The sequence below is a fragment of the Bos indicus x Bos taurus genome, chromosome X (genome assembly GCF_003369695.1).
Source record: "Bos indicus x Bos taurus breed Angus x Brahman F1 hybrid chromosome X, Bos_hybrid_MaternalHap_v2.0, whole genome shotgun sequence".
Taxonomy (NCBI): domain Eukaryota; kingdom Metazoa; phylum Chordata; class Mammalia; order Artiodactyla; family Bovidae; genus Bos; species Bos indicus x Bos taurus.
Window position 1 is genome coordinate 108,191,659 of NC_040105.1, and position 27,458 is coordinate 108,219,116.

The 27,458-nt window shown below is 59.9% G+C and overlaps 1 protein-coding gene across 4 annotated transcripts; it reads left to right on the plus strand.

The window, feature by feature from the left end:
• Positions 1-3,936: 3,936 nt before the first annotated feature.
• Positions 3,937-27,381, plus strand: L1CAM (L1 cell adhesion molecule). 4 transcript variants are annotated; one of them, XM_027533857.1, is made up of 29 exons: positions 3,937-4,053; positions 13,134-13,329; positions 15,961-15,975; positions 16,503-16,608; positions 16,790-16,992; positions 17,969-18,091; positions 18,216-18,386; positions 18,817-18,928; positions 19,088-19,272; positions 19,414-19,545; positions 19,650-19,793; positions 20,382-20,493; positions 20,623-20,789; positions 20,901-21,057; positions 21,251-21,375; positions 21,507-21,617; positions 21,762-21,959; positions 22,143-22,213; positions 22,348-22,570; positions 23,150-23,265; positions 23,468-23,669; positions 23,769-23,891; positions 23,987-24,160; positions 24,249-24,368; positions 24,475-24,630; positions 25,206-25,340; positions 25,533-25,605; positions 25,710-25,721; positions 26,114-27,381. In XM_027533857.1, exons 2-29 carry the CDS (start codon positions 13,254-13,256, stop codon positions 26,343-26,345), a joined length of 3,774 nt encoding a protein of 1,257 aa, XP_027389658.1. In that variant the 5' UTR covers positions 3,937-4,053; positions 13,134-13,253; the 3' UTR covers positions 26,346-27,381. The 4 variants fall into 4 exon arrangements, with proteins under 4 accessions (XP_027389658.1, XP_027389662.1, XP_027389660.1 ...); XM_027533859.1 differs by lacking the exon at positions 25,710-25,721 and having other exon boundaries at positions 3,950-4,053; XM_027533860.1 differs by lacking the exon at positions 15,961-15,975 and having other exon boundaries at positions 3,950-4,053.
• The last annotated feature ends 77 nt before the right edge of the window (positions 27,382-27,458 follow it).

Below are 27,458 nucleotides of genomic sequence, written 5' to 3' on the forward strand. Positions count from 1 at the left end.
CTTCACTTTCACTTTTCACTTTCATGCATTGGAGAAGGAAATGGCAACCCACTCCAGTGCTCTTTCCTGGAGAATCCCAGGGACAGGGGAGCCTGGTGGGCTGTCGTCTATGGGGTCGCACAGAGTCGGACACGACTGAAGCGACTTAGCAGTAGCAGCAGCAGGGGTCAAGGGACTGGAAAACTTGGAGCTCAGCTCAGATGCAGGGGTGGTAGAAGGGTGGAAGCTAGAGAATGAGAAGGGAAGATTGAAGGTCATGCCCAGAGAGGTGGCATTTGGAACTTAACACCTCAGAGCAATTCTGTGGGTGGTGATGAGGCACAACTGTGAGATGGAGAGGCTGAGGTGAGGCCAAGAAGGTCTTTAGAGATAAGGTCAAGGAACTGAGAGGTGGGGATGTCGTATGGGTGAAGGGCAGGTTGGCAGAGTGATAGCACAAGAGGGAGCAGAGGGTGGCCAGGCCCGATGAGGAGAACCTCAAACAACATGGTGTCTGACTTTCAGACAGAGCAACCCTGGAAGAGAATGGGAAGCAAGAAGCAGTACTTTTCATGACCTGCTCCCCAAAGTTGCCTGTTATCCCTTCTGTCTCTTTTTATTCATTAGAAATGAGTCACCAAGTCCGGCTCACACCTCTTGAAGAGATGAGCTTCAAAGAGCTTGTGGCCACAGGTTAAAATCGCCAGACTAACTTTAGACTTGTTAAGGAGTCATGTTGAAATGGGAACTACAGTGCTTCTAAACAAATAAGAGGGGAGAATGAAAAAAGAGCACATTCAGTCTGTCTAAAAGATGGCCCAGAGCTGAGGGAATGGCTGGGACAGTAGCTGGCGATCAGCTTTCAGGCCCACTTTTTTTTTTTTTTTTTTTCAGTTCAGTGCAGTTCAGTTGCTCAGTCATGTCCGACTCTTTGCAATCCCGTGGACTGCAGCAGGCCAGGCCTCCCTGTCCATCGCCAACTCCCAGAGCTTGCTCAAACTCATGTCCATCGAATCGGTGATGCCATCTAACCATCTCATCCTCTGGCATCCCCTTCTCCTCCCGCCCTCAATCTTTCCCAGCATCAGGGTCTTTTCCAATGAGTCAGTTCTTCACATCAGGTGGCCAAAGTATTGGAGTTTCAGCCTCAGCATCAGTCCTTTCAATGAATATTCAGGGCTGATTTCCCTTGGGTTTGATCTCCTTGCAGGCCAAGGGACTCTCTAGAGTCTTCCCCAACACCACGGTTCAAAAGCATCCATTCTTCGGTGCTCAGCTTTCTTTATAGTCCAACTCTCACATCCATACATGACTACTGGAAAAACCATTGCTTTGACTAGACAGACCTTTGTTGGCAAAGTAATGTCTCTGCTTTTTAATATGCTGTCTAGGTTGGTCATAGTTTTTCTTCCAAAGAGCAAGTGTCTTTTAATTACATTTCCCTTGTGGCTCAGCTGGTAAAGAATCCACCTGCAATGTGGGAAACCTGGGTTGGGAAGATCCCCTGGAGAATACCCACTCCAGTATTCTGGCCTGGAGAATTCCATGGACTGTATATAGTCCATGGGGTTGCAAAGAGTCAGACATGACTGAGCAACTTTCACTTTCTTTTAAGTAATTTATATTGGAGTATTGTTGACTTAGGGCTTCCCTGGTGGCTCAGAGGTAAAGAATCTGCCTGCCAGTGCTTCCCCTGTGACTCGCTCTGCCCACAGTCCTCTCTTATTCCTCCATTTGTGCATATGGCAGTCATACAGAAACAAGTGCAAATCCCAGCTCTACCATTCACCTTCTGGGTGATCTTGTGTCAGTCATTTGACCAGTGTGAAGCTCAGTTTCTTCATTTGGGAAATGGGAGCAATACTGGTGCTGACGTAGAGTGATGTGCTGAAGAGCAGGTGGGTGAATGCAGGCGAACTGCTCCATATAGCACCCCTGGTTGCTCAATTGCCCCCCTGCCCCTTGGGCCCCTCTCTTGGAGAAGGGGGTAACTTGTGGACACAATGAGCTAAAGAGACAAAGACACTCTTCCCAGCCTTGCTTCCTGGACACATTCCTTGAGTTGGTTGATGTGTTCCACAGTTGACCTCACTGGTTGGTGTGAAAAGTAAGTATGCCAAGACTCGACATGTGCTGAGAACAGTGGCAGGTCTAAGGCAATGGTCAGTAAATGGGATGTAGTGGAATAATAGTAATGAATATACTATGAGAAATGGAGACTGAGCCCATGACTCTGCGCTTAGCAGGAGCACACTGAAATAGCTCTATCCCCTTCTTACTTCAGTGTGGTCATTCTCATCCCAGGGATCAGCATGGAACCCTAGGGTCCTTAATTGCAGCTGGCCGAAGAGTTTGGGAACTTGGGGGTGGGGGGGGAGGGGAGGGTGCTGAGTGAAGGCACAGGCCAGGCCTATCAGAGGTCAGATCAGAGCCGGCAGGAAGCTAAGCCTATCGGAGATCAGATCAGAGCAGAGGCAGGAAGCCAACCGCAGCTCAGTGCCTCATGGAAAATACCCCGTCTTGGGTGCCCATGCCTGCCCTCTGCCCAGCTTCTTCCAAGCCCAGTTCCCAGCCTACTGGCCTAGTGCCCCAGCCAGCCCCAGCCTCCTCACAGCTCCTGAAGGGGCCGGCCGGTTGGCACAAAGGCCCAGCCAGCTCTCCTGCCCTGGGTCTTTTGGAATCGAAGGGTAGGGGGCCACTGGCCACCCTGGGACACACCTTGCCCCAGACTCCCTTGGTTCTCCCTGCCCCAGCCCCCCGCTTCACTCAAGATCCTGAAGAAGCCTGGCAACCTTGCATCCAGACATTCCCTGGGGGCACGAGGGACCACTCAAAGTCTCCCCTTCCAGGGATTGTGAGGTGGGATGGCGAATCGAGGCCCCCTACCACGAGGGCCTCTTGCGACTTGCACGACTTGCCTTAGGAGGCCGAGCTGAGGGACCGAGTATGCTTCACTGGGCCACAGGCATGCCCATAAAAATACCATGGCCACCAGGGCCGCAATCTGCCATCTGGGCCCTAGGCCTTCCTTGCCCTGCGGCTGGGCTCGGCTGGCTCCGGAATAGCTCTGCCCTCCTCGTGGCCTCAGAGGTCATGGCCGCCAGCCCTGGTAGGGGGCGCTGGGGAGGGGATGGTCCCCGGGGGCCTTCCAGAGAGGGGGAGGGCTGGGCCACCAGGAGAGGTCGGGATGAGGCCATTCCCCAGGACAAAGAAATCAGACCCCAGGAAAAGGGACAGAGAGCGGGGGAAGGGGGGGTGGGGGGGTAGTTCTGGGGATGTGTGATGGCAGCTCGACGGGAGACCCTCTCAGCCACCTCCGCACACCCCCCTTTCCTGGGCTCTGCGCTGCTCAGGAGCGCGCGCCCCGCTGTGCCTCCCTGGCGGGCTGAGATCCAGGCCCCAGCGGACAGAGCTCCTAGGAGAGGTTCCAGAAAGAGCTGAGAAACTCGGGAATCCTGCCGGAGGTCGGGGGAGATGAGCGGTCCAAACATCCCCCGGCCAGGGCGCGGCCGAGCCCGCTTGGTGTGTGGGTGCCCGCCGCTCGCCAGCGTCCTCGAAGGCCGGGTGGAGTCTGGGGGTCATCTGTTTCTCCTCCCCCCACCTCGCTCCCCGATTCCTCTCTCCGCCGCCCGGCACTACGCCTCGGGGGGCACACCAGCTCCGAGACTCCTGCCCGGGGCCTCCACTGCGGAGCGGATGCCCGGCTGCGGGGCGCCGCCGGGCCAGGGACTCCAGGGCTACGGGTGCGGGTCCGGCGGGACCCGGCGGCCGGGATGCCACTGAGCTCCCGAGGGGGGTCACCGGGGTTCCCCGGCCTGCGCCGGCCTCGGTCGCCGGGTCCCGCTGGGACGAGGGGCACGACGGGGCGGGGCGGGCGGCGGGAAGGTGATCTCACTCCCCCCGCCCCCACGTCCCCCGCCCTCCCCGCGCGCACGCCCGCCCCGCCCCGCCCCCGCCCCCGCCCCGCAGCCGCGGCCGCCGCAGCATCGGCATCGCAGTCTCGCTCCGGCGGCGGGTCCGAGGCCGGCGCGTGTGGAGGCTGGGCGGGCAGCCCGAGCGGCGGCCGCAGCGCAGGTAAGGCGGCCAGGCCAGCCCTCGCGCACGGGCCGCGCGGGCAGCGCCCCGAGCCTCCTGTCCCAGCCCTGCCCTGGGGGGTTGGAGGGGTGAGCGGATGGGCGAGAGCGGGGAGCCCCACCCGGACCAGCCCGCAACCACCAGCGGAGCGGCCAGAGCCCCACCCAGGCCGGGCGCTCGGCTCCGGGCCCCGCGGAGCGCAGCGGGGCAGGGAAGGAGCATCCCCGACAGGTGAAGACTACCTGGGCGGTACCCCCAGTGCCGTCTCTCCGGGGGGAGTCGGGCAGGGTCGGTGCGGGCCGATGGGGGGCCGAAGTTGGCACGTCTCGCCGGGTGTGCGTGCGCGGGTGAGAAGGCGAGAGGGGTGAGACCCAGGGACCCCCACCCAGGCGTCCCCATCAGCCGCCGTGGGGTGTGGCCCTGGGCGTGGCTGCCCCCTTTCCCCGTTCAGGATCCTGTTTGGTGGAACATTCAGCTGCCCCGTGTGCTTTCGAGGCAGGTTGGACTCGGCCGCCCCTGGGAGGGGAGGGAACTGGGCTGGGCGCTGCCCGACTCTCCGCCCCAAGGTAGGAGAGGGGGGCTTTGTTCTCCTGCTTTCTAAACCTCAACCTGGCCTCTCCAGGGTTCTCCTCCCACCTTGTGCCATGACCAGTCTCCTGCCCTGGAGCCCGCAGGTTCTGCGGGCTCTCGGGACCCAAACAGGAAACCCCGAGTGAGGTGGGCCTGGGCACCCACTAGGGTGCCGCTGGGCGCATGGATGTAGACTGTGGCCCATCAGGTGGGGGGGTTGCAGGAAGGGGGGGCCGCGTTGGTCTGGTCGTGACTCGGCCCTGCCCACTGCAGGGCTTGCACCCATGGCTGTCTTCCTTCTGGCTGGCTGGTTATGGGAGGAGACGGCGATTCCTCTTGCCCTTTCCTAGGGTACATTTTCGGAGACTCTTGGTTGGCAGGCCCAGGGCCATCCGGTCCCCCCAAGATGTGGGGGGCCTGACACCCTCTTCCATGGAGGTACCCTACTTCAGTTAACTCCACCCAGAGAGCAGGGGCTTCTGGGCAACTGGGTGCCATCTCTGCTGACTCACGTGGCCCTGAGGGTGAATAAGCCAGTCACCCTTCCCTCCCATGAAGTGCCCCGAGTCCCACCTTCCTGGTCCCCTGTGGGGTGGCTGGGGTCGGGTGGGAGGCCTCTTGCCTCTGACCAACGCCTTGCTGCAGGTGATGGAGCTCAGCCCGGCCTGGCCAATCACAGGGCCTCCATGCAACACCCACAGGTGCACCCACGGGCTCCTTAGCTCTCGTGGGGGGCTCTTGGCTAATCTATGGCCACATGGCAAGTCCTTATCAGTGCTGAGGCTGCGACACCCCTCCGCCTGACGTTTGTCTTTGCTACATCCTTTCTTTTCATGTGTGTGTCTCTTTCTCTTCACGTGTGTGTGTGTGTGATCCCCAAAGTAATACATCTTATTGTGGTAGGCTTGAAATATACAAAAAATAGAACAAAAGAAATTAGGGATCTTTGGGGATCTGATCACAGAGAGAGACCCCCGCTCAGCACACCCCAGCCTCAGTCTCCCTGCTTGGCTACAAACCACTCCCAAAAGGCTCCTCCCCCAGCACCCAGCCCCCTGCCACCGGGCAGTTGGGAGCTCCTCCCAGCTCAGGAGCTCTGGGGCCCATGGGGCGCACATTCATTCATGGGGCAGCATGCCCTGCCAGGTGCCGGCCTGAACCAGGCTCAGGCCCGCCCATGGAAAAGCCAGGGACACACTGGACCCGCACCTTCTTTGTCTCCAGATGGGTTTTCTGTTTTCCTTTGTGACTCCCTGCAGGGTAAGAGGAGGCAAGAATTGAGGCAGGGCCTTGTCCCGGGCCTACTCCAGTGGGCAGACGTGCCCAGGCTGTGTGCTCCTGTCAGCCTCCTCCTGTGCTGGGGTGGGTAGCTTCCATGGCATGCACTTGGGCGAGGCCAGCTGGGGAGGCGCCCCTGTGCCACACCCGCCATTCCATGGCCCAGCGATGCAGGCCCCTCTGCCCTTTCCCTTCTGAATCGTGGCGTTCTTGGCTGTCACGTGGGGTTTGGACCCCTTCATCTACAAGGTCCTTTTCAAGGCAGACGGTCCCTGGTGCCCCTCTCGATAGACAGAATGTCTCCTGGGGCACTCTTTCTGTCCAGGGGGCAGGCAGCCTTGCCGTACCTGGCCTGGCGAGCCAGGGCGAAGGTGCGATGGAAGCCTTTCTCCAACCCCTTCTTGGGGGTGAAACAGGAGTGGGTGGGAGCAGCTTCCCAGCGGGTGCTCTGGGTTGAGCAGGGGCCTGTTCTGGGGGAGAACAGAATAACGGGGCCCACATCCCTCTTCCACCGGGCCCCCCCCACATGGCATCAGTGGCCATCCAGAGCACCGCCCACCCAGGGCTGTGCCCCACCCTGGGATGTGGACCGTGAGGGAGAGAGAGGATCTGAATCCCTGCTCTAGGGTCCCAGGTGGGCTGCTGGCTTGGCCCTGTCCCTCCTCCCCTAATTAGGAAGGCTGGGTTGAGGTCCCTGGGTGGGGCCTTACCTCCCCCGTCTTTCTCCCTCCTGCTAGCTCTGACCTGGCCATTCCTGGATGCTCCCCCGCCCCCCGCCCCGTACCCTGTTCTCAGCTGTCTCTTTATACCCTCGCCCCCCACCTGTCAGCTTCCTCCTCCCTCTGCTTGCTTCCTGCCCCCTCACTGTGGGGGGGGGCATTCCACTGTCCCCCTCTCTTCAGTCCCCAGGCGCCCTTGTCCCTTGTCTCCCAATTTCCCCTTTTGTCTGTCTCCCCTCTCAGCGTGACCACCTCCCAGCCCGGTCCACTGGGTTGGGCCCCGGCCTCCCATGGAGCTTTGTCTGACCTGCAGGGTGGCCGGGGTGGGGGGTGGGGACGCCTGGTGGCCACCAGCAGAAGACTGGGGGCAATCAGCAAAGGCCAGCCCACCTTCTCCCCAGACATCAACAGGATCTTTGTGGCTTCCTAGAGGCTGTGGTCTGAAAGCGGGAGGGGCCGGGAGGGTGGTGAGTTCCTCTGCAGGGGGAGGGTCTGGATGGACTGCTGGTCTTTCCAGAAGCTTTTCTTTGTCCAGTGCCCCCCACCCAAGGCCTGGGCCTATGCCCCCACCCCCCACCGTGTTCTCCCCAGGTCACAGAGCTGGGGGAGGGGGTCACAGACCCTGCCTCTCCCCTGCCACGGGGCAGTCCCTGCCAGCCTCTGGCCCTCAACTTAGCGGGGCCAACGGGGACAACCTCCGGTTGAGAGGAGCAGGAGGGCTGTGGTGTCCTAGGCCTGGCCCTTCCTGCCCTTCTGGTGTGTCCCAGGAGCCAGGCTTTGCTCAGAAGTGTTCAGAGCCAGGTAGCTGGTCTGGAGGTTTGCACCGGGCAGCTTTGTGTGTGTGTGTGTGTGTGTGTGTGTGTGTGCAGCTTCCCCATATTCCTATTTGCATGCGTGGGCATTAGCCATCTCATTACACGTGTGCAATTGTGTGTGTGTGCGTGTGCTTGGGAGAGCGTATGCACACAGATTGTCCTGTACCCGCGTGGATCCTGTGCTAGGAAGGGGCGGGGCTGATGCTGGTGGTGGCTTCGGAGGAGGCTGTGTGTGTGTGTGTGTGTGTGTGTGTGTGTTTCCCTGCGCCCCTGTGCTGCAGAGGCTTCCTGCTGGGGGGCGGGGTGCCCTCTGGCCCCTCCCCTGGCCGCCTGCATTCATGCCTTAGGAATGCTGAGGCCCAGGGGACAACAGAGCCTCCATTGTCCATCTCCAGGCTTCCGGTGCCCCCTCTGCCCTTTAACCCTTTGGAACAGGGAGCCCTGAGGCAACCAGAGGGGCCCGGCTGTGTCTGAGCTGTTTCCAGGAGGCCCCTTCTCGCTTGGGCCAGTTGTCCCGGGGCCAGTGGGGCTGTGCAGCTCCGGGTGGGCCTTGGGCCGGGCCCCTCCTGCCTCTCCTGTTGGCTGGGCACCTTTCCTCTCCCACAGGACCTGCCACCTTCTCTCCTCTGGGGTCCTGGAGTGGATATATGTCGCCCCTTCTTGCCCGGTCCCTGAAGCCCCCAGCCCCCTCTGGTGCCAGGTTCATTTCTCAGGATGGGGGCTTGCGATCTTATTCTGAGCCCACTTTCCAGACCCAGAGGGAGGGCTTAGAGGGGATGAGGGGCCCCATTTTAGGCCGTGGGCATCAGTTTTCCCAACTGGTCACACACCCTGGGAACCTCCCTGCTGCCCAGGAAGGGAGTCCATGCTGCCCCTAAGCTGTATCTGGAGAGAGGGGCCCTCTAGGTAGCCAGGTCTTTGTGAGGGGGGCCCTGGAGCCTTTGGTTTACAGAAAGGGGTCAGAGCATCCCAAGGTTCTGCATGGCCAGGGAGAGAGGAGCCAGAAACCAAGAACTGTCTGCCTTCTCTTGTGCAGAGTCCTGGGGGGGGCAGCGGGGAAGGGGGTTGAGGGGTAGGGTGGTTTCTGCTTTGTGCTGAGATGGGATGTGGGTCACCTTCTACTTCCGCGTGGCCCGCTCCCAAGAGTTCCCTCCCAGTTGCCCGCATTTGCCTGCCATCTGCCTAGCAAATAGGCCCTTCCCCAGGGGGCAGGCCGGCTTGAAGCGCATCCCTGTCCAGACCCCTGACCCTCTGCAAATGCAGGCAGGTGCACGCACAAAGATGCCTGAGAGGCCCAGAGGCGAGCTGACCCCCCCGGAGTTGTCTTTGGAGGCTTTGGGGGCCCCCACGCCATCTAGAACCCCATACCTGGTGAGCATGGTGCTCCGGTTCTCTGAGCCTCAGTTTCCTCAATGTATACAATGGAGATAATGATAGTACTGCTCCCCCAGGGTCATTTTCAGGATTCAATGAGTGATGCATGTAAGGGTATTTAGAAGTGTCCCTGGCTTGTGGGACGTGCTAGCCACAAATTCAGTTAATAAAATAGGAAAGGGGGAAATGTCTGACTGCCTTTGGGGAGATTCCCCCCTCTTCCTTTCTCAGTGGAGACCGTCCACTCTCCCCTCTCTCCCACAAAGAGTTAACCTTTGCCCCACCCCTTCCTTACCCTGTAAGGAGAATGGTCCATTACAGGTGAGCTGGTGTTGCCTTGGAGACCGCAGCCTTGAAGGGGCTGAGGGTGTGCTCTCCCTGAGAGTGGGGCGAGGCTGGGATCACCGAGGACTCAGCAGCTTCCTCTAAGACTTCCAGCCGCCCCCACACCCCCACCCTCCACCTCAGTACCTGTGAGGGCTCCCACCCAGGAGCCTCTTTTCTGTAGTATCTAAATTACCCATTAGGCTGCGGCAAGCTTTCCTCCCTTCTTCCCCCATCTTTGCCAGTGGAGCGAGCTGGCTCCCATCTCCATGGAAACCCGCCAGCCATAGCCTGGTGGGGAGGGCGAGGAGGAGCCTTAAAGAAACACAGTGCCTGGGGTGGAGGTGACACACACCCCACCCCATTTGTATACCCATCGACAGCCTGGAAGATTCCCCACCAGCCCTGCTGAGCAGACAGCCCAGGTGTAGGTGCCCCCAAGCACCCCTTCAGGCCTACCAGATCATGGCCCTGGCACTGCCACTCTGGACTATCTTATATACCCAGGCTGAGCCCCCAGCCCTGCCCCCTGCTCAGAACAGACCAGCAGGGGCACCTTCCTGTGGCAGGAGCATTTCTGTCCGTTGGGAAGGGCCCGGGAGGAGGCCAGCCAGGAGATTCCCAGGGTGTGTGCAAGGAGAAAAGCAGCCCTCCCAGATCCCAACCTGGCTTCACAGCCTCCCAAGTGTGCCCGCCCCCCCCCCCCACACCGCCCCGCCCTGTCCCCATTTAGAGGATGGAGGCTGGAGGAGAGGACTGGCCTGAGGATTCAGGGTGTGGCAGGGTGGGGCTCCTCCAGGGTCTCACTGAGGTACTCCCTGCTGGCTCTTGCATCTCAGAGCCTGCCACACCCTATCTCCCTCCCTGCTTTCCCCTCCTCTTGAGTTTGCAGGAGGCCTCATGGAGGAGGGGTACTCAGCCCGCCCTGGTCTCTCCTCCCCCAGTGTGCGGGCACTCACTGTTGAGCTGGCCCATGGACGCACGGGCACCCCCTCTGCCCGGGGGCGGCTCACTGTGTGCCAGCAGAAATCTTGGAGCGAGGTCCTCTGAGTACTTGTCCCTCCTCCCTTGTGGGACTCCCCACCTGCTTCCTAAGGGTCTGCCAGCAGCGGCTTGTTTCGTCTGTAACCGCCCCCCATCCTACGGCCACAAGTGGTCAGGGCCCTGCTGCTCTGTATCTGTTGTTGCAGGCTTTGTTTGTCTCTGCCTTCTGTTGGTCTCTCCACCATCCAGTCTGCCCTCCGAGCCCAAGAAGCCCCATTCCTGTGATTCGGGTCCATCTCTCCCTCTGTGGCCCTTTCCTGGCACACCCCTGTCTACAAGGATGTGGAAGAGGTGCCCCTGGGCTTGCACACACTCACACATACACTCAAGCACGCACGCACATACACACCCCTCACTCATCTTGCTCTTTTGGCCATTTCTCATCAGTTGCTTTTTGCTTTTTGTCTTGTCCTTTGTGCTCCTCACCCTTCTCCTCCCTTTCCCCGCTGTCCAGGTCTCTGTTTCTGGGTTTCTCCACATGGGTTACTGTGGTGGTCCAGCATCTGTCTTTGTCTCCCATTCCCTGCCCCCCGACCCCCCCAAGCCCTCCTGCTCTGTCTCTCCTGTTCCCTCCTGCCTCTTTCTCGCCCTGTCTGTCACCCTTCAGTCTTCCTCAGCCTGCCCCCCCTCAGCGGCCCCCACCCCGCCTTTGCAGACGTGGCCTTGGCTCCATCTGTACACCAGCTTGTGGAACACTCCCCCGCCTCCTTTGCCCCTGGAGGTGCTGATGGGGGGTGGGGGGCCTGCTGTGCTGACAACCTGAGCTGCTTGCTCTGTAATTGCCTGAGGAATGGGGAGAGATCAGAGACCCAGCCACAGCTGTCAGGGGCCTCCCCACCTTCTGGCTCCTGCCCAGGCTCCAAGGGCCTGGAAAGGTGGTGAGCTGGGTGGCAAAGACCAGGAGACTAAAAGAGTTTGAATGTGAGACTGCGGGGTGTCAGGATGGGGCAGTAAGTGGAGCCCACAGGGATTGGGGCTATCCTGTATCCCCTGCATATACACCAGGGTACACATGCCAAACCCCATTCTGGGGACAAGCAGCCATCCTCTTTCCAGCAAAAGGGAATGCTCCAGCCTCACAGCCCAGAAGGACAGCCTTGGAGATTCTTGCTTGTCTCCCTTCCCTCCCCCTCTGAAGACCAGAGCACTCAGAGCTCCCAAGGCAGCTGTTTGATTGCCTGCCCTCTGATCTGAGTCTCCTACTGCTTCCTACAGGCCTTGAAGCTGAGGCCAAGGTCGCGTGAGGCCCACCCGGCTTGCGTTGACTTGGTGGACTGCCTCCTTTCTGGGACCCAGCTTGGCTCTTGCCCTGGGGAAGTGACCAGGCCATTGCCACTTACTCTCCTGGTCACTCTCTCGGCCATCAGCCTGTCCACGTTGACCCACCTGGGTGCTTCCTTCCCCGCCTCCCCCTCCAGCTTTGGGTCTGGGAGTCTGAGAGCTCTAGGCTGGCAGCTATTCGCTACTGTCTATTTTGCCTGCTGGGTCCCAGGGCAGTCTGCTGAATTCACCATACTTCTCAGGTCACCTTCCACAACACCAAGCTGTGGCTTCTGGCTGCCTCCTGATTGACTGAGTCTGGATGTCTTGGCATAGCATTCCAGGCCTCCACACCCACTGCTGCTGCCTTCTGAATGAGGCTGGTCCCCATGTTGATCAGGTCCTGGCTGGGAGGGAGTTTGCCTGGGATGGACTTGGTGAGCTCAGGCATCACATCCAAGCTCCAGCCCTGAAGCTCTCGGTCACTTTTACTATTGTCTCTTTCTCACACCTCTTCCTGTTTGGGGGTCACAAGTCTCTGTCTTCTTGGAAGTGCCCTGGGGAAGTGACCAGGCCATTCTTCTCGTTGTTGGCAGAGAAGCACCCTCCACTGGGCCCTCGGTCACTGGGCCTTCTGGCATGCAGAGGTGGCCTGTGCATATAGCTGATAGACTTGGGCTTGGGGTGGACACATCTATCAGTTGAGCCCTGAAGACTCAGAAAAAAAATCCAGAAGGTAGGCCTGCCAGACACTCTAGATGTAAGAAATGCTGTCCCAGAGCTTTCCCTGAGCCCTGCTCTGAGCCTGGCTTGGAGTATCTGGAAGGGGGGAGGCCACAGTTGCCTCTGTTGGCCCCCTAGGAGCCCAAGGGACAGCTGAGAGGTGCTTTCCTCCTTGACTCCCTCCTGCCACTTCTTGAGGGCAGGCTTCCTTTCCCCTTCTTTCTTCTTTTTCCCTCAACCTGTTCAATGAAATGCAGACTTCTTGGTTCCCTTCCCTTCTTGCCGTGTTCCCACTTCCCTAGTCTCCCTGTCCCCTACCAGGTTTTTAGGCCTGAACAGCACCCAAGGACCAGTTGGTTCCAAAACCCCCAGCAATGAGACTGTGACGAGGGTTCTTCTCTACATATGTGTGTGTGCATGCTGTGTGTGCGCACAGAGATAGCAGACAGGAGTCATCCCCCAGAGACACAGATGCGCAGGAGCACACACCCATACTTCTGTGTGCCTGCAGTCATACACACACCCATTCATGAGTGCCTCCTGGTTGCAGAGAAGAGGGACATGTCCTCCTGTGTGTACGCACATAGTCACACAGCTACTGCACACCCAAATCCACACTCATGCCCACAGGCACCTGCTTATGGGCCCTTGAGTCACACATCGGGAGGATGGGCACAGAGCAGCCTGTGGCATGCCCAGGGGAGCGGATGGGGCAACAAGTTGGTTGTGCTGGGGAGGTAGCTGGTGGAGGCACAGCCAGTAGGAAGGGAATGAAATGCGAACTGGAGGCCCAGCTTCTCCTGGTCTCTTCCAGGTTTTCTTCTCCAAAATGGGGGGGTTGGGGGAGGGAAGAGTGGAGGGGGCGGGGCTGGGGGCGGGGCCAGGAGCCCAGGCTCGCCCAGATGTTAGTCACTAACATCCGTCCGTTTTCTCTCCTCCCTCACCTTGCCCTTCCCCTCCTTCCCTCTCGCAGTGCCCTCACCCCCGGCTCCCTCCCACAGCCACCCACCAGCCACCCTTCCCTCCGGCCGGAGCTTGAGCCAAGCCCGGCCGGCTTTGCCGGCAAAGCCGAGCTGCCGGCGCCGCCGGGAAGATGGCCGTGGCGCTGTGGTTCTTGTGGCCTCTCCTCCTCTGCAGCCCTTGCGTGCTCATCCAGATCCCTGAGGAATGTGAGTAATTGGAGGGCGCCGCGGCGCCTCCCTTCCCCGCCACACTGGGCTTTTCTTTATTTTCTGCCTCCTCACCTTCTCTGGGTTCCAGACCCCCCGACCTTCACTCCCTGGGGGCCCGGAGTGCGCAAGAGGTACCCGGACTTTGGATCCCCCTGTAAAGGACCGGGTGGAAGACTCGGGCTGTCTCAGTACCACGGACAGGGACCAGAGACGCGGGAGGGCGGGTGCTGTTTCAGCACCACGGACAGCAGGCCTGACGCCTGACCCGCCCCCTCAGGCCTCAGTGTCGGCCCCAACCCGCCAAGGATGGGGCAAGCGCGAGAATGTCCTCAGCTAGCTAGACCAAGCCTCGCTCTGGCTTCTGACTTGGGTAATCCTATATCGGGCCCTTGGTAGCCCTTTCCATGAACTGAGACAGGAAAAGACCCCTTGCAAAGATCCAGCAGCCTTCTGGATCCTTAAAATGTGATGTGTAGTTACTTAGTGGGGGATTGGGGGTGGGGCTGTTGGAGTAATCCCTTCGAGGGGGGTTTCTGGGGAGGGTGGCTACAGGGCTGTGACTGAACGTGAGTATTTGTGTATGCTTTTGAGCTGGACAGACTATGTAATTTGTCTGGATATATTTTTAGATGTGTATGGTGTGATACATTGACTAAGTGGGGATATTCCAAGTGTGATTTTGATGTCCTGTGTAGGTAAGTTTGTGAGTCACTCTAACCACTACTTACTGGTCAAATTTGTGAAGCTCTGTAGGTATTTGACTGTTGACATTGGATTGTACTAGTGAGTCATACGGGCCTGTGAGTACCTGTCTGTGTGTGGACCGTATGTTACTGTGATGGTGTTTTCTCCTGAGTGTGAGCAGGAGATATAAACACACTGCTATAAGCGGCTTTGGGGCTTGTGTGAGGGACAGTTGACATGGTAGCATTTGTGTATCTTAAATCTGCTCCTTGTTCACTCCAGTCCCCTCCCCCCTCACCTTTCCGCCTTTGTCTCTGAGCCTGCACCGGTTGGAGGCCAGCATCACTGAGAGATGAGCTGTGCGCTGAGGCTGGGGGAGACTGTCCAAGCCAGGAATGGGTCAGGGGCTGAGGGAGGTGACCGTGACCGGCCCCTGACATTGAGGGGTCCTGAGGGTTTGCAGGAGGTGGGGAGGGTCTGATGGGAAGAAAGGTTGGGGCTGTCTCCCTAGATATACACATGGAGCTCTGTGCAGTCACACCCGAAACCCTACCCTAGCTGCAGAGGCACACAGATCAGCCACCTATATCCAGCCAGGCACAGAGACCCCCCAAGAGGACACACGGGGGCACACAGGCACACACAAGTGAGAGGTTGAGATACAAAGGAACACAGCCATCCACACGAACACAGGAGCAGGTAGGCCACACAGAGTCATACAGTAAACACAGGCAGGCACTCACAGCCTTCCAAAATACTCTGGCCAGACACATCCGTATAGAGGCACATGGGTGGATACTCACAACGTCACTGCAGCACTGCCTGGGGTGTGCCCACATGTGCCCAGACTCATACTTTGGCACATTCCCACACATGTGCTCGTCTGCCTCCCCCTTCATCTCTCCCCAGTGACTTTCAGGCCTTACCCTGCTATACCTGTGTGCAGAGGGGTGTCGGAGACCCACGGCAGGTCTAAGGGGGCCCTGGGCACTGGCTGGCACTTGTTACTGACCCTGATGCAACGTGGCGAGCAGCCTGGTACCTCCCAGTTGGAAGCTCTCCTCCAGCTCTCTCCCTCCCCGGCCCCTCCAGGCCCCTTTGTCTCCTTCCCTGCTTGCCCCATCCTGTGGTCCCTCTCACTGTCTCTGCCTCTTGGGCTGCCTTCACTGGCCCCTCCCAAGCGCAGAACCCTCTTTGCAGTGTTCCCAGGGAGCCCCGTCCTCTCTCCTGGGGGCCCCTACCCTGAGGTCTTCCACAGAAACAAAAGCTTTCAGAGGCAGCCCACTGCTGTCAGCCACCCCAGCCAGTGCTCTGCTGAAGCCTGCTGGCACTGGGGGCAGAAGCCCCGGCCTCAGCTCCAGGGAGCTCGGTGGCAGGCTGGGAGGAAGAAAGGGGAGAAATTGAGGCCTGGCGCCGGGCCGGCAGGCCCTAGAAACTCAGATTCAGCAGGGCCTTGGGGAGGATTTGGAAGGGAGGGGGCCGCTGGGCCCAGGTAATTGAAAACACTGAGCTGTGCTAATTGGATTAGGAGGGATATGAGCTGGAGCAGGGGAGTGTTCCCGGGCTGCTGTAGGCGGGCTGTCTGCCTCTCTGGCTTCCAAGGTATCCTGGGTGGAGGGCGGGGGGTCAGTTCTGCAGACCCTGCCAGGAGGAGGCAAGGATCTGGCCACAGTGCAGTCTTTGTTAAAGTCATGGATTTCTTTCTCCCTGCCCGCTAGTGCTGAGGCCTACTGGTCCTGGCCATTGCCCCACCCCAGAACTGGCGATCAGGCTGTGTCCTGGAGGTCTTGACCTGCCATAGCTGTAGCGTGGCATGTGTCCCCTTCTTACAGCCTCTCCCAGCCTCCCCCTCCCCCAGGGTTGTCTGTACTTCTTTCTGCCTAAGCCATGGGGCGACTTGTCAGCCTTTTTCTCATTCTGTCCCTTGCTGCATGGATCTCTCAGATGAAGGACACCATGGTAAGTTGGGGGGAGGGTGGAAATGTTTCCCAGGAGGCCCTATATGCCTTGTGCCTCATGCAAGCTGCAGTCTTTTCTGCTTCCTGGGTCCTGTGGCACCTGGTGGCGGGGGGAAGGGGGGCGGCTTTGTTCTGTCTCCAGCAGGTGGGTTTCCTCCCTGGCTTTCCACTTGTCTCTGGTGGTCCACCCTTCCCTCTGGTCCTCCTCTCTCCCCGTGAGGGGTTTGCCCTCGTTGGTGCTTCTGCCTTTGGCTTCCCCTGTCTCTCTTTTCTTTCTTTCACATGCTTTGTCTTTCTGTTTGGCTTCTTCTCTCTCTTCTGGTTTCTTTCTCTGTGACTTTTGGTGCCATCTTCTCTCTGTTCTGGTCCCTTCCACCTTTGCCCAGCTGCTTTGGGCTCAACTTGCTCCTCCCCGCCCCACCACCCAATGGCCATGCGGCCTGTCAGGCTCCAGACCTGGCTTCTGTCCCCATGGGACAAGGGTGAGGGCCGAAGTGCTCACTATGTCTGTCCCCCCTCCTGCCCCAGTGATGGAACCCCCCATCATCACGGAGCAGTCTCCCCGGCGTGTGGTCGTCTTCCCCACAGATGACGTCAGCCTCAAGTGTGAGGCCAGCGGCAAACCCGAAGTGCAGTGAGTGACCGTCACCCTCTAAGCCCTGGGGCTGACCACTGACTTGACCCCCCAGCCCTTGTGGTCCCCAGGGCCTTCCCCCTCCTGGGCATCCCTCACCAGCCAGGGTCGTCGCCCTGGCCCAGCCCCTGGCCTAGCTGCCCGGCTTCAGGGCTCCTCTGAGCCTTTTTCTGCCCCACAGGTTTCGCTGGACTCGGGATGGCATCCTCTTCAAACCCAGAGAGGAACTGGGCATGATCGTGAACCAGGTGCCCCATTCTGGCTCCTTCAGCATCACGGGCAACAGCAGCAACTTTGCCCAGAGCTTCCAGGGCACCTATCGCTGCTTTGCCAGCAACAAGCTGGGCACCGCCATGTCCCACGAGATCCAGCTCATGGCCGAGGGTGCGAGGCACTGCAGGGACCAGGGAGGGTCTGGGGCATGTGAGCGGGTCCCCAAACGGATCTGCCGAGCATGTGTGAGGCTCCAACCCGAGAGCTGACCTCTCTCAGCTGATTATTAAGAGTGCCAAGGGACCGGGCACCCTGCTGGCCCACAGCCACCTCTTGCCTCCTCCCCCTGTTCTTTTGCCACTCTTTCTGGTCAGCTCCATCCCCCCTTCCCTCTCTTCTGTGCTTTTCCCTTCTTGGCCTTGGGGCTTGCTGCCTGGGGAGTGCCCTGGGAGGGCTTGTTGACTGAATGTGGGCAGGACTGAGCCTGTCTGAGCCTGGGCTTCAGCTTCTACCCCATCCACCCCTCAGTTGCTGTCTGCTCTCCACTTCCCTCCAGTCATCTCCTCCCATGTCCCCTCCATCAGTGTGTCTCCTCTCCCCTCCGTTGTGCACCTCTCACCTGACCTCTCTGGCTTCCCTTCTTACCGCTGTCTGCCTCTGTCTTTATCTGTGTCGCCCTCTCCCTGGGGTTTCCCCCCCCAAGCATTCCATCCTCCTCCATGAGCTTTCCGCCTTCTGAGCTTGCACTCATCTCCTCTCCTCTGCCCCTCCAGTTACCTTGGGAACCGTTGCCATGGTTTCTGTGTCAGGATGATGGAAGGGGCTATGACTCCAGCATCCCACCACGGCTCCCCTCCCCCCATCACTGCACCTCAGCCTTCCCCCACCCGCCCTCATCCCTTCCTCCTGGTAGGAGCTAAGAGTTGTAGAGAGTTAACCCTTCACGGCCATCTGGCCTCCAGCCCATCTCATCTGCATGCTGCGCTGGTCTCAGCCTTGAGCCCAGAGAGGATCCAGAGTCTCTGCCTCCCTCATGTCCTGGCTCGCCAACCTGTGCCCTCGGGTAGCCCTCCTCCTCTCCCCCTGCCCTGCCTTCTCCAGGAAGAGACTGGAAAATCCACGGGGCCGGCCTCTCTGTCCCTTCCAGGTACCCCCAAGTGGCCAAAGGAGACAGTGAAACCTGTTGAGGTCGAGGAAGGGGAGTCGGTGATTCTCCCTTGCCACCCGCCCCCCAGTGCAGAGCCACTCCGGATCTACTGGATGAACAGCAGTGGGTGCCCACGAGGGGCTGCTGCCAGGGGCAAGGGACGGGTCAGTGGGTGTATGTTCCGGGGGAGGGCTCCTGACCTCTGACCTCTGCCTCCTTCCTTCCCGCCCCTCCACCCTGCCCACAGAGATCTTGCACATCAAACAGGATGAGCGGGTGACCATGGGCCAGAATGGCAACCTCTACTTTGCTAATGTGCTCACCTCGGACAACCACTCAGACTACATCTGTCACGCCCACTTCCCTGGCACCCGAACCATCATTCAAAAGGAACCCATTGACCTCCGGGTCAAAGCGAGTGAGTTCCAAAGTCTCTGATACACTGCCCTACTCTTCTCCTACCCTCATGGTGCATCCCATCAGTCTTCTTCAAAGACAGCGTGGCCCACACACCTTCCCTGGGTGGTGAGGGCAGAGATAGGGCCCTCTCTTTAAGAAGAGGAGGATGGAGAAGGAAATGGCAACTCACTCCAGTATTCTTGCCTGGAAAAGTCCATGGACAGAGGAGCCTGGTGGGCTGCAGTCTATGGGGTTACATGACTGAGCATGTGTGCATGAGGGTGGAGGGAGATGGGTTGGTAGCAATAAACTGGTAGAACTAAAAAAAAAAGAAGATGAAACTGAGCCTCGGAGGGCTCCCTGGGGTGTCCAGAGTCACCCAGCCTGGGAACTTAGTGCGTCGGAGCTGGGGAAGAGTGCACCATGCTGCCCGCCCTGTCTCCTCACAGCCAACAGCATGATGGACAGAAAACCACACTTGCTCTTCCCCACCAATTCCAGCAGCCACCTGGTGGCCCTGCAGGGGCAGCCCTTGATCTTGGAGTGCATAGCTGAGGGCTTGTGAGTCTGGGTCCCCTGGGAGGGGAGGGGCAGGGGGTGGAGCCTGTGCCGTGGGGCGGAGCATGGGTGGAGCCTCTGCTGTGGGGCAGGGCTGAGCAGCCCGGTCCTCTCTCCCCTCTGCTGTCTCCCTTGGCCTCTGTGCTTGGTGGCCCCGGGCAGCCCCACGCCCACCATCAAGTGGCTGCGCCCAAGCGGCCCCATGCCAGCCGACCGGGTCACCTACCAGAACCACAACAAGACGCTGCAGTTGCTGAACGTGGGTGAGGAGGACGACGGCGAGTACCGCTGCCTGGCTGAGAACTCGCTGGGCAGCGACCGCCACGCCTACTACGTCACCGTGGAGGGTATGGCGCCACTGCGGGCATTCAGGCAGCCAGAATGCCATGCCCACGGTCACGGGGGGTGGTGAGGGTGGGCAGAGTCAGGGCCAGCCCGAGAGCTGGTCACCCGCTGTGAGCTCATATCAGTTCTTCCCTTCCTGGCAGCTGCACCATACTGGCTACACAAGCCCCAGAGCCATCTGTACGGGCCAGGGGAGACTGCCCGCCTAGACTGTCAAGTGCAGGGCAGGCCCCAACCGGAGGTCACCTGGAGAATCAATGGGATCCCTGTGGAGGGTAAGCAGGGCTTTGAGCAGGGATGGGGAGCGAGGCTGGGGGGCCCTGGGGATAGTGACTCACTGCCCTGCCCTGGGCCCATGGCCCACCTGCCATCTGCTCAGAGCTGGGCAAGGACCAGAAATACCGGATCCACCATGGAGCCCTGGTCCTGAGCAATCTGCAGCCCAGTGACACTATGGTGACCCAGTGTGAGGCCCGCAACCGCCACGGGCTCCTGCTGGCCAATGCCTACATCTATGTTGTGGGTGAGTGTCAGCCACCTTGCCTTATAGCCCCCTGGCCCGTCCCTGAAGTCCTGCCCCGGGCAAGGCCACCAGGCCAACTCAGCCACCAGCTGGTCTGTGTGCTGTGGCTGCCCTGCTCCTGTCTGGAGCCTTCCCCATGTCTCCTGCCCATCCTGCCAACAGTGGGGCAGGGTCTTACTGGTATTTCCAGATGAAAAAGCAGCCTCTGAGCGTGGTCCCCGAGCAGAGGCTCACCCTGGCCAGGATGCTTCTGTCCCCAAGCCTCAGGGAAGGTGGGCTTGGGGAGACCCAGAGAGCTTTCAGGAAGAGGCAGGCTGTCTGTGGGGGGGGCGGGGAGCCTCACATAATTGATAGGATATTGGAGACTGAGACAAGAGGCTGAGAGAGGCTCAGCCTGGCAGGGGCCATAGGGAAGCAAGATGGGCAGGGCTCATGGGGGCCTGGTGGAGTCACTGTCAGCTTCCAGAGGCTGCCAGCTCTCCTGGGAGAAGCTGCCCTGGTGATCCCTGCATCTGCCTGCTGACTGCATGTGGGCGCTCGCCCGGCCCTGAGTTCGGCCCTGTGTCCCATTGACTGCTCCTCGCTCAGAGCTGCCAGCCAAGATCCTGACCCCAGACAATGAGACATACATGGCAGTCCAGGGCAGCACCGCCTACCTTCTGTGCAAGGCCTTCGGAGCCCCTGTGCCCAGCGTCCAGTGGTGCGTGCTCTGACCCTGGTGGCAGGGGGTGGGGGGCACCTGGAAGCCATCTTCCAGCCCAGGCAACCAAGGAGGGCCAGGGGTCCCAGCCCACTGGGGTCTGAGCAAGGCCTGCCTTGCTTGTGCCAGGCTGGACAGGGAAGGAAAGACAGTGCTGCAGGACGAGCGCTTCTTCCCCTACACCAACGGGACCCTGGGCATCCGAGACCTCCAGACCAATGACACTGGGCACTACTTCTGCCAGGCTGCCAACGACCAAAGCAACGTGACCATTGTGGCTAACCTGCAGGTCAAAGGTCCGATGCCCCTCCCTGCTGCTGCTGATTGTGGCCAGCAGCCCCTCCCTGAGGGAGGGTCAGGGTCTCTGGGGGACCCTGGCATGACCTTCTTCTCGTCCTCATCCCCAGATGCCACTCGGATCATGCAGGGGCCCCGCAGTGCAATCGAGAAGAGAGGCTCCCGAGTGATGTTCACATGCCAGGCCTCCTTTGACCCCTCCCTGCAGCACAGCACCACCTGGCGCAGGGATGCTCTCGACCTGCAGGAGTTGGGGGACAGTGACAAGTGCGGGCCCAGCCCCAACCTGGGCTTGGTGGAGGGAGGGGGCAAAGGGGGGGTAAAGCAGGATGCCCAGACCCCCTGGCCTCATATGTCGGGGCAGGGGCGTGACCTGCTGTTGAGTGGAAGAACCTGGAAGGAGAGGGAGGAGGGAGGAGTAGCTAGGACAAGTGTGCCCCCACTCCTCACCCCCCACCAGGTACTTCATAGAAGACGAGCGCTTGGTCATCCACAGCCTGGACTACAGTGACCAGGGCAACTACAGCTGCGTGGCCAGCACCAAGCTGGACGTGGTGGAGAGCCGGGCAGAGCTGCTGGTGGTCGGTGAGTCCCCAGAGGGTATCCGCCTCGTGGTACAGAGGCGAGCGAGACGCAAGAGCCCAGGCATCCGTCGCAGGGGGAGTGGGCCAGCTGGGTCATGAGTGGGCCCGAGATCCAGCTCCTGTGGCCCCCAGGGAGCCCCGGACCTGTGCCCCAGCTGGAGCTGTCTGATCACCACCTGCTGAAGCAGAGCCAGGTGCGCCTGTCTTGGAGCCCAGCTGATGACCATAACGCCCCCATTGAGAGTAAGAAGACAGCAGCATGGCACTCTGTTTGCCCTCCCTTCTGGCTCCCTGTCCCTTCCTCTGGGAGAGCCAGACTTTGCACGACCCCCCCCTCCCCTACTCACCACCCACCGATGACTCCACTGCTGGTTCACTTCTTGGCAGAGTATGACATTGAATTTGAGGACAAGGAGATGGCACCCGAGAAGTGGTACAGCCTGGGCAAGGTGCCCGGAAACCAGACCTCCACCACCCTCAAGCTGTCGCCTTATGTCCACTATACCTTTCGAGTCACTGCCATCAACAAATATGGCCCTGGGGAGCCCAGCCCGGACTCTGAGACTGTGGTCACGCCGGAGGCAGGTGAGCACCAGGGAAAGTCAGGAAAAGGGATGGTGCCCAAGCTCCCTTGCTGCCAGGGGTTCCCCTGGGGCGGCGACTGCCTCCTGACATCCAGGGTTACAATAGGTCATTTCTTCCTTGGTCTTCTGCCTTCATGGCCTTGGTGGGCGCCCACAGTGTTGATGTGTCTACATTACTTTGCAGCCCCAGAGAAGAACCCCGTGGACGTGAAGGGGGAAGGAAATGAGACCAACAACATGGTCATCACTTGGAAGGTGAGGATCCTGGGCCGAGCTCACCCCTGGACCTCAGATCAGGACTCAGGGGTTTGCTATCCCCCCAAAGTACTGGCTGTCCTAAGGACCGGGGACCTTGACCACCCAGCTTCTTTTCTGCTCTCCCCCTCCAGCCGCTGCGGTGGATGGACTGGAATGCCCCCCAGGTTCAGTATCGAGTGCAGTGGCGCCCCCAGAAGATGCAGGGGGCCTGGCAGGAACAGATCGTCAGTGACCCCTTCCTGGTGGTGTCCAATACATCTACCTTTGTGCCGTATGAGATCAAAGTCCAGACCGTCAACAGCCAGGGCAAGGGCCCTGAGCCCCAGATCACCATCGGCTACTCTGGAGAGGACTGTGAGTATTGGGCTGGCCCTGCCCATACCCGGGGGGTGGGGTGGAGCCCACATGTGCCTCCCTGGCCCACTCTCCGCCACTGACTCAGGGATCCAGCCCGGTGCCAGCTCCTGCCTCTTAATACAGTGCATTTCCTAAGAGTAAGGCTATTTGCTTACGTAACCAAAAAGCTGTCTTGCAAATCCAGAAAGACAGTGACCATCCATAAGTTGGTATCTATAACTTAACTGTCTGTTTTGATAGTAGCCAATATCCCCAGTGTGGGGCCCAAGACTGTCTTTCCCGCAGTCCATGGTCCAAGTCAGAATCTCCTGCATGGCATCCACTTATCCTGCTTATTCCCTTGCCTCCAATCTAGAACATGACCAAATGTTCAGTTTGATTATGCAGTCAAGATCTTTTCTAGTTCCTCTGTCACATAGTTACTATTTCCTCTCTCTTCGGGGAGAGACTCTGAGACTATGTAAACGCCCTTGCTCATTAAACTGCCCACCTGTTACATTGCATCCAAATCCATCTTCCCACTCTGGGTGGGCAGAGTCCTGGGCTGGCCTCATCCATGTCACTGGCCCTTTGCAGACCCCCAGGCAAGCCCTCTGCTGGAACCCGTCAAGGCCCTCAATTCAAGCACTGTGCTGGTCAGGTGGCAGTCTGTGGACCCAGCCCAGGTCAAAGGCCACCTCCGGGGATACAATGTAAGAGTCCATCACATGGGGGCTGGGGAGATCCCTGGGGTGATGGGTGGGGTGACCAGGAGTGATAGGACTGGGCCTGGGTTTCTGCCAGTTGCTCCCTTGGGAGGGCCATGGGGAACACGCACCCCACACTCCACCCCACCCCGACCCGGGTCACTGCCAGACCCTTTCTGTCCTTCCGGGGTCTCCTGTCTACCTGCAGGTGACGTACTGGTGGGAAGGCAGTCAGAGGAAGCACAACAAGAGGCACGTCCACAAAGGCCACGTGGTGGTGCCAGCCAATGCCACCAGCACCATCCTGGGAGGCCTGCGGCCCTATAGCTCCTACTGGGTAGAGGTTCAGGCCTTTAACGGGAGGGGACTGGGGCCTGCCAGTGGGATGACCTTCAACACCCCTGAGGGAGGTGAGCTCTGTGCCCTGCACCCCTACCTCCACACCCCCTGTCCCTTCCTACATGGGGTGACTGGGGCGAGGACTTGCCACCGGTCTCTGTGCCCCACAGTGCCTGGACACCCTGAGGCGTTGCACCTGGAGTGCCAGTCAGATACCAGCCTGCTGCTGCACTGGCAGCCTCCGCTCAGCCATAATGGTGTGCTCACGGGCTACGTGCTCTCCTACCAACCTTGTACGTGTGTCATGGACCCGGCCAGGGGGTGGAGGGGGGAGCCGGGGAGGGGGCTGCACTGGGGGCCGAAGCCCACCGCTCACCTGTCCTTGCAGTGAATGACGGGAGCAAGGAGCAGTTGTCCTTTGACCTCCCGGACCCTGAGCTGCGGACACACAACCTGACCAACCTCAGCCCCCGCCTGCGGTACCGATTCCAGCTGCAGGCCACCACGAGGGAGGGCCCGGGGGAGGCGATCGTACGGGAAGGAGGCACCATGGCCTTGTCCGGTGAGCTGGCGTGGGCTCCGAGCAGGCGGCAAGGGCAGGCCAGGGGGCGGCCTCCAGGTCCCATGACCCTTCTTCTCTCCATTGCCAGGGATGCCGGACTTTGGCAACATCTCCGCCATGGCTGGCGAGAATTACAGTGTGGTCTCCTGGGTCCCCAAAGAGGGCCAGTGCAACTTCGGGTTCCAGATCTGGTTCAAAGCCCTGGGGGGTGAGCCTCAAATGGGGGTTCAGGGCCCAGAGGGGCTGGGGCTGGCATGGACCCAGGGTGCTGCCAGGCCCTCCCTGCTCAGTCGAATTGCCCTCACCCACTACAGACGAGAAGCTGGTGGCTCGTCTCCCACCGCAGTACGTCAGCTACAACCAGAGCTCCTACACACAGTGGGACCTGCAGCCTGACACCGACTATGAGATCCAGCTGCTCAAGGAGCAGGTGCTCCTGCACCAGATGGCAGTGAAGACCAACGGCACCGGTGCGGGGGCTGCGGGCAGGCTTAGTCAGCTTCCCTCCATCCCTGAGCTGCCCACGGCCCCGCCAGAACCTCTGTGCCCCTAGGCTTGTAATGGAGAAAAGTCCAGGTCCCTGAAAAGAGCCCTTTTTTTTTTTCACATCCTCCACTGGTCCTGTTGCCAGGGAAGCCATTTCTACTGAAGCTCTTCCTCCCTGTTCCCCCAGAGGGACCCCGACTTTCCCCTCCCCATCAGCTCGCCCCTCCCCCGGGCTGTCTGAAGTCCTCAGATGTCCTCAGCTGCTCCTGTGCAGTCCCTGGTGTGGGGGGTCCCTGATGTGGGGATCCCTGGCAGGGGGGTCCCTGGTGTGGGGGATCTCTGGAATTTGGGTCCCTGGCGTGGGGGGGTCCCTGGTGTTGGGGGGTTGGCAGGGTTGGGGGTTGGCAGGGGACGGAGCCAGAGGCTTGGAGGGAGGTCCTTGACCAAGGCTGGGGACTGACAGGGTGGGCTCGGGTCCTGCAACTGCAGTGTCCCTGGGGGCCCTCCGCATTCAACCCTGGACTTGGCCTCAGTCTCCTGCCTCCTCTCCCCTCCGCAGGCCGAGTGAGGCTGCCTCCCGCTGGCTTTGCCACTGAGGGCTGGTTCATCGGCTTCATCAGTGCCATCGTTGTCCTGCTTCTTGTCTTACTCATCCTGTGCTTCATTAAGCGCAGCAAGGGTGGCAAGTACTCGGGTACATCCTGGCTGTGGCCCCCCCCCTTGGTCCCTGAGCCCGGGCAGGACAACATGGGCACACTGCGGGTGGCGGGCAGGTAGCCCGAGGGGAGCTGTCAGTGTTGAGCATGTGAAGGACCAGGCCCATGTGCCTGGAGCCAGGCTGGGTGATGGGGCAGGGTGAGCAGCTGGGCCTGCTCTGTGTCTGCAGTGAAGGACAAGGAGGACACCCAGGTGGACTCAGAGGCCCGGCCCATGAAGGACGAAACCTTCGGCGAGTACAGGTGAGCTGGGGGTGGAGCCCATGCCCCCGGGCCACCCAGTTGTGCGCTTTTCGTGTGTGACTGCATCTCTCTGTCTCTCCTTTGTGCTGCGGGGGTGATGGCAGGTCCCTGGAGAGGTAAGGCTGGGCTGTCACGCTTTGGGGGCAGGGACCCTCCTGTGGGTGATTTGTGCCAGGCCTGTACACTCCCCATGCCTCCTGATCCTATAGTTCCCTGGTTCAGGGACCAGCCAACAATGCTGACACTCAGCTCCCAAGCCTCCCTGTCCCTGTCTCTGGGGACGGGCTGGACTGGCACCCCTCCTCAGCCCATCCGGAGATGGGAGCCCCAACACCCCCAGGGTGCAGGCATGTAAGCTGCACGTGTCTGGAGTGAAGGCCTTGTCCCCAGTGTGCTCAGAACACACGGAAGTGGGGCAAACCTGGGCCTTCCGTCTCAGGCCAGCGGCTGCCTGCTCCTGCTGGCTACCGCTGGGCCACCTCCCATGGTCCCCGCCCTCCCCTTGCAGTGACAATGAGGAGAAGGCCTTTGGTAGCAGCCAGCCATCACTCAACGGAGACATCAAGCCCCTGGGCAGCGATGACAGCCTGGCGGACTACGGAGGCAGCGTGGACGTCCAGTTCAATGAGGATGGCTCCTTCATCGGCCAGTACAGTGGCAAGAAGGAGAAGGAGGTGGCAGGGGGCAATGACAGCTCCGGGGCCACATCCCCCATCAACCCCGCCGGGACCCTGGAGTAGCGGGGTCCAGCCAGGCCAGGCAGAGCACCACCCAGGGCCAGGCCACGGGGCTATCAGAGATCACCATGATGGCCCAGCCCAAGGCCTGTGCTGGGTCCCTGACCCTGGGACTGAGGCCCGTCCTTCTCTCCAGTGAGTTCGGGGGCCGAGGAGGGGATCTCGCTGCCTCAACGCCCTCTTCTGACTCCCCAGTCCCCACTTGATTGCCAAAACCCAGCTGCTCTGCTTCTTGGGCACACACTGCTTTTTCACTCCAGCTCGGGGGCCACTCACATGCCAGGAGTCTTCAGGTGCTGCCTCACCAGCCTTTGGGCAGGGCGAGGCTGTGGTTGAGGCGAGGAGGCAGGCACAGCTGTGGAGGGGGTCTCCTAAGGACCAGGGTTGGCACCTCCAGCCCCAGCCACTCGTTGGCCAGTAGGACTGGGACAGGGGACTGAAGTCGGTGTCCCCGCTGTCTGCCCCATCTTCTCAGCCATCTCTGCTCCAACTGGGATGGGAACTGAACAAGCTGGCCACGGGTACAGAGGGGGCCATCTGAACAGACCAGAGTCCCCCCACCACTGCCTGTGTCAACTTGGCCCACCCCACCCTGCAGCTGGCTTTCAGGAGTTCCAGACACATGCTGCCTTCGGTGCCCACCAGAAAACATCCAAGTGGGCTCCGCTGTCCCTGCCCAGGCCCACCTCTTCCCCCGGCCCCAGGACCCCTTAGCAACCCACCCCCCCAACCCCAGTCTGAACTTGTTCAGCCCCTTGCTCAGCGATCCCCCCCAGCGCCCCGCCTTGGAAATGTAAATACACCACGACTTTGCAAGTTTGTGCCCTCGCCCTTTCCCCATATGCCACTAGTGTGTAGGCAGATGTCTGAGTCTGTAGGTGGTTTCTAGGTTTTCTAGCAATTAGCTTTGATGATCCCATCCCAGGAAAAAAGAAAAACAGACAAAAAAAAAAAAAAAGGAAAGATCAGTTCTCCCAGCAGCCACCATCGCCCTGAATGCCTTTGCTTGGTCTGTCGATGAGCCCTTTACAAAAAAAAAGTATATATATATATGTACATAAATATCAGAATTATAAAAGGCAAATAAAAACCTGGAAACAAAGAGGCGCTCTTGTC

Bases quoted from the DNA above. Each gene is read 5' to 3' on its own strand.
- L1CAM (XM_027533857.1), top strand. From the start codon at position 13,254: ATGGCCGTGGCGCTGTGGTTCTTGTGGCCTCTCCTCCTCTGCAGCCCT. The intron at 21,960-22,142 runs GTGAGCACCAGG...ATTACTTTGCAG, and splicing joins TGTGGTCACGCCGGAGGCAG to CCCCAGAGAAGAACCCCGTG. The intron at 23,892-23,986 runs GTACGTGTGTCA...CTGTCCTTGCAG, and splicing joins CGTGCTCTCCTACCAACCTT to TGAATGACGGGAGCAAGGAG.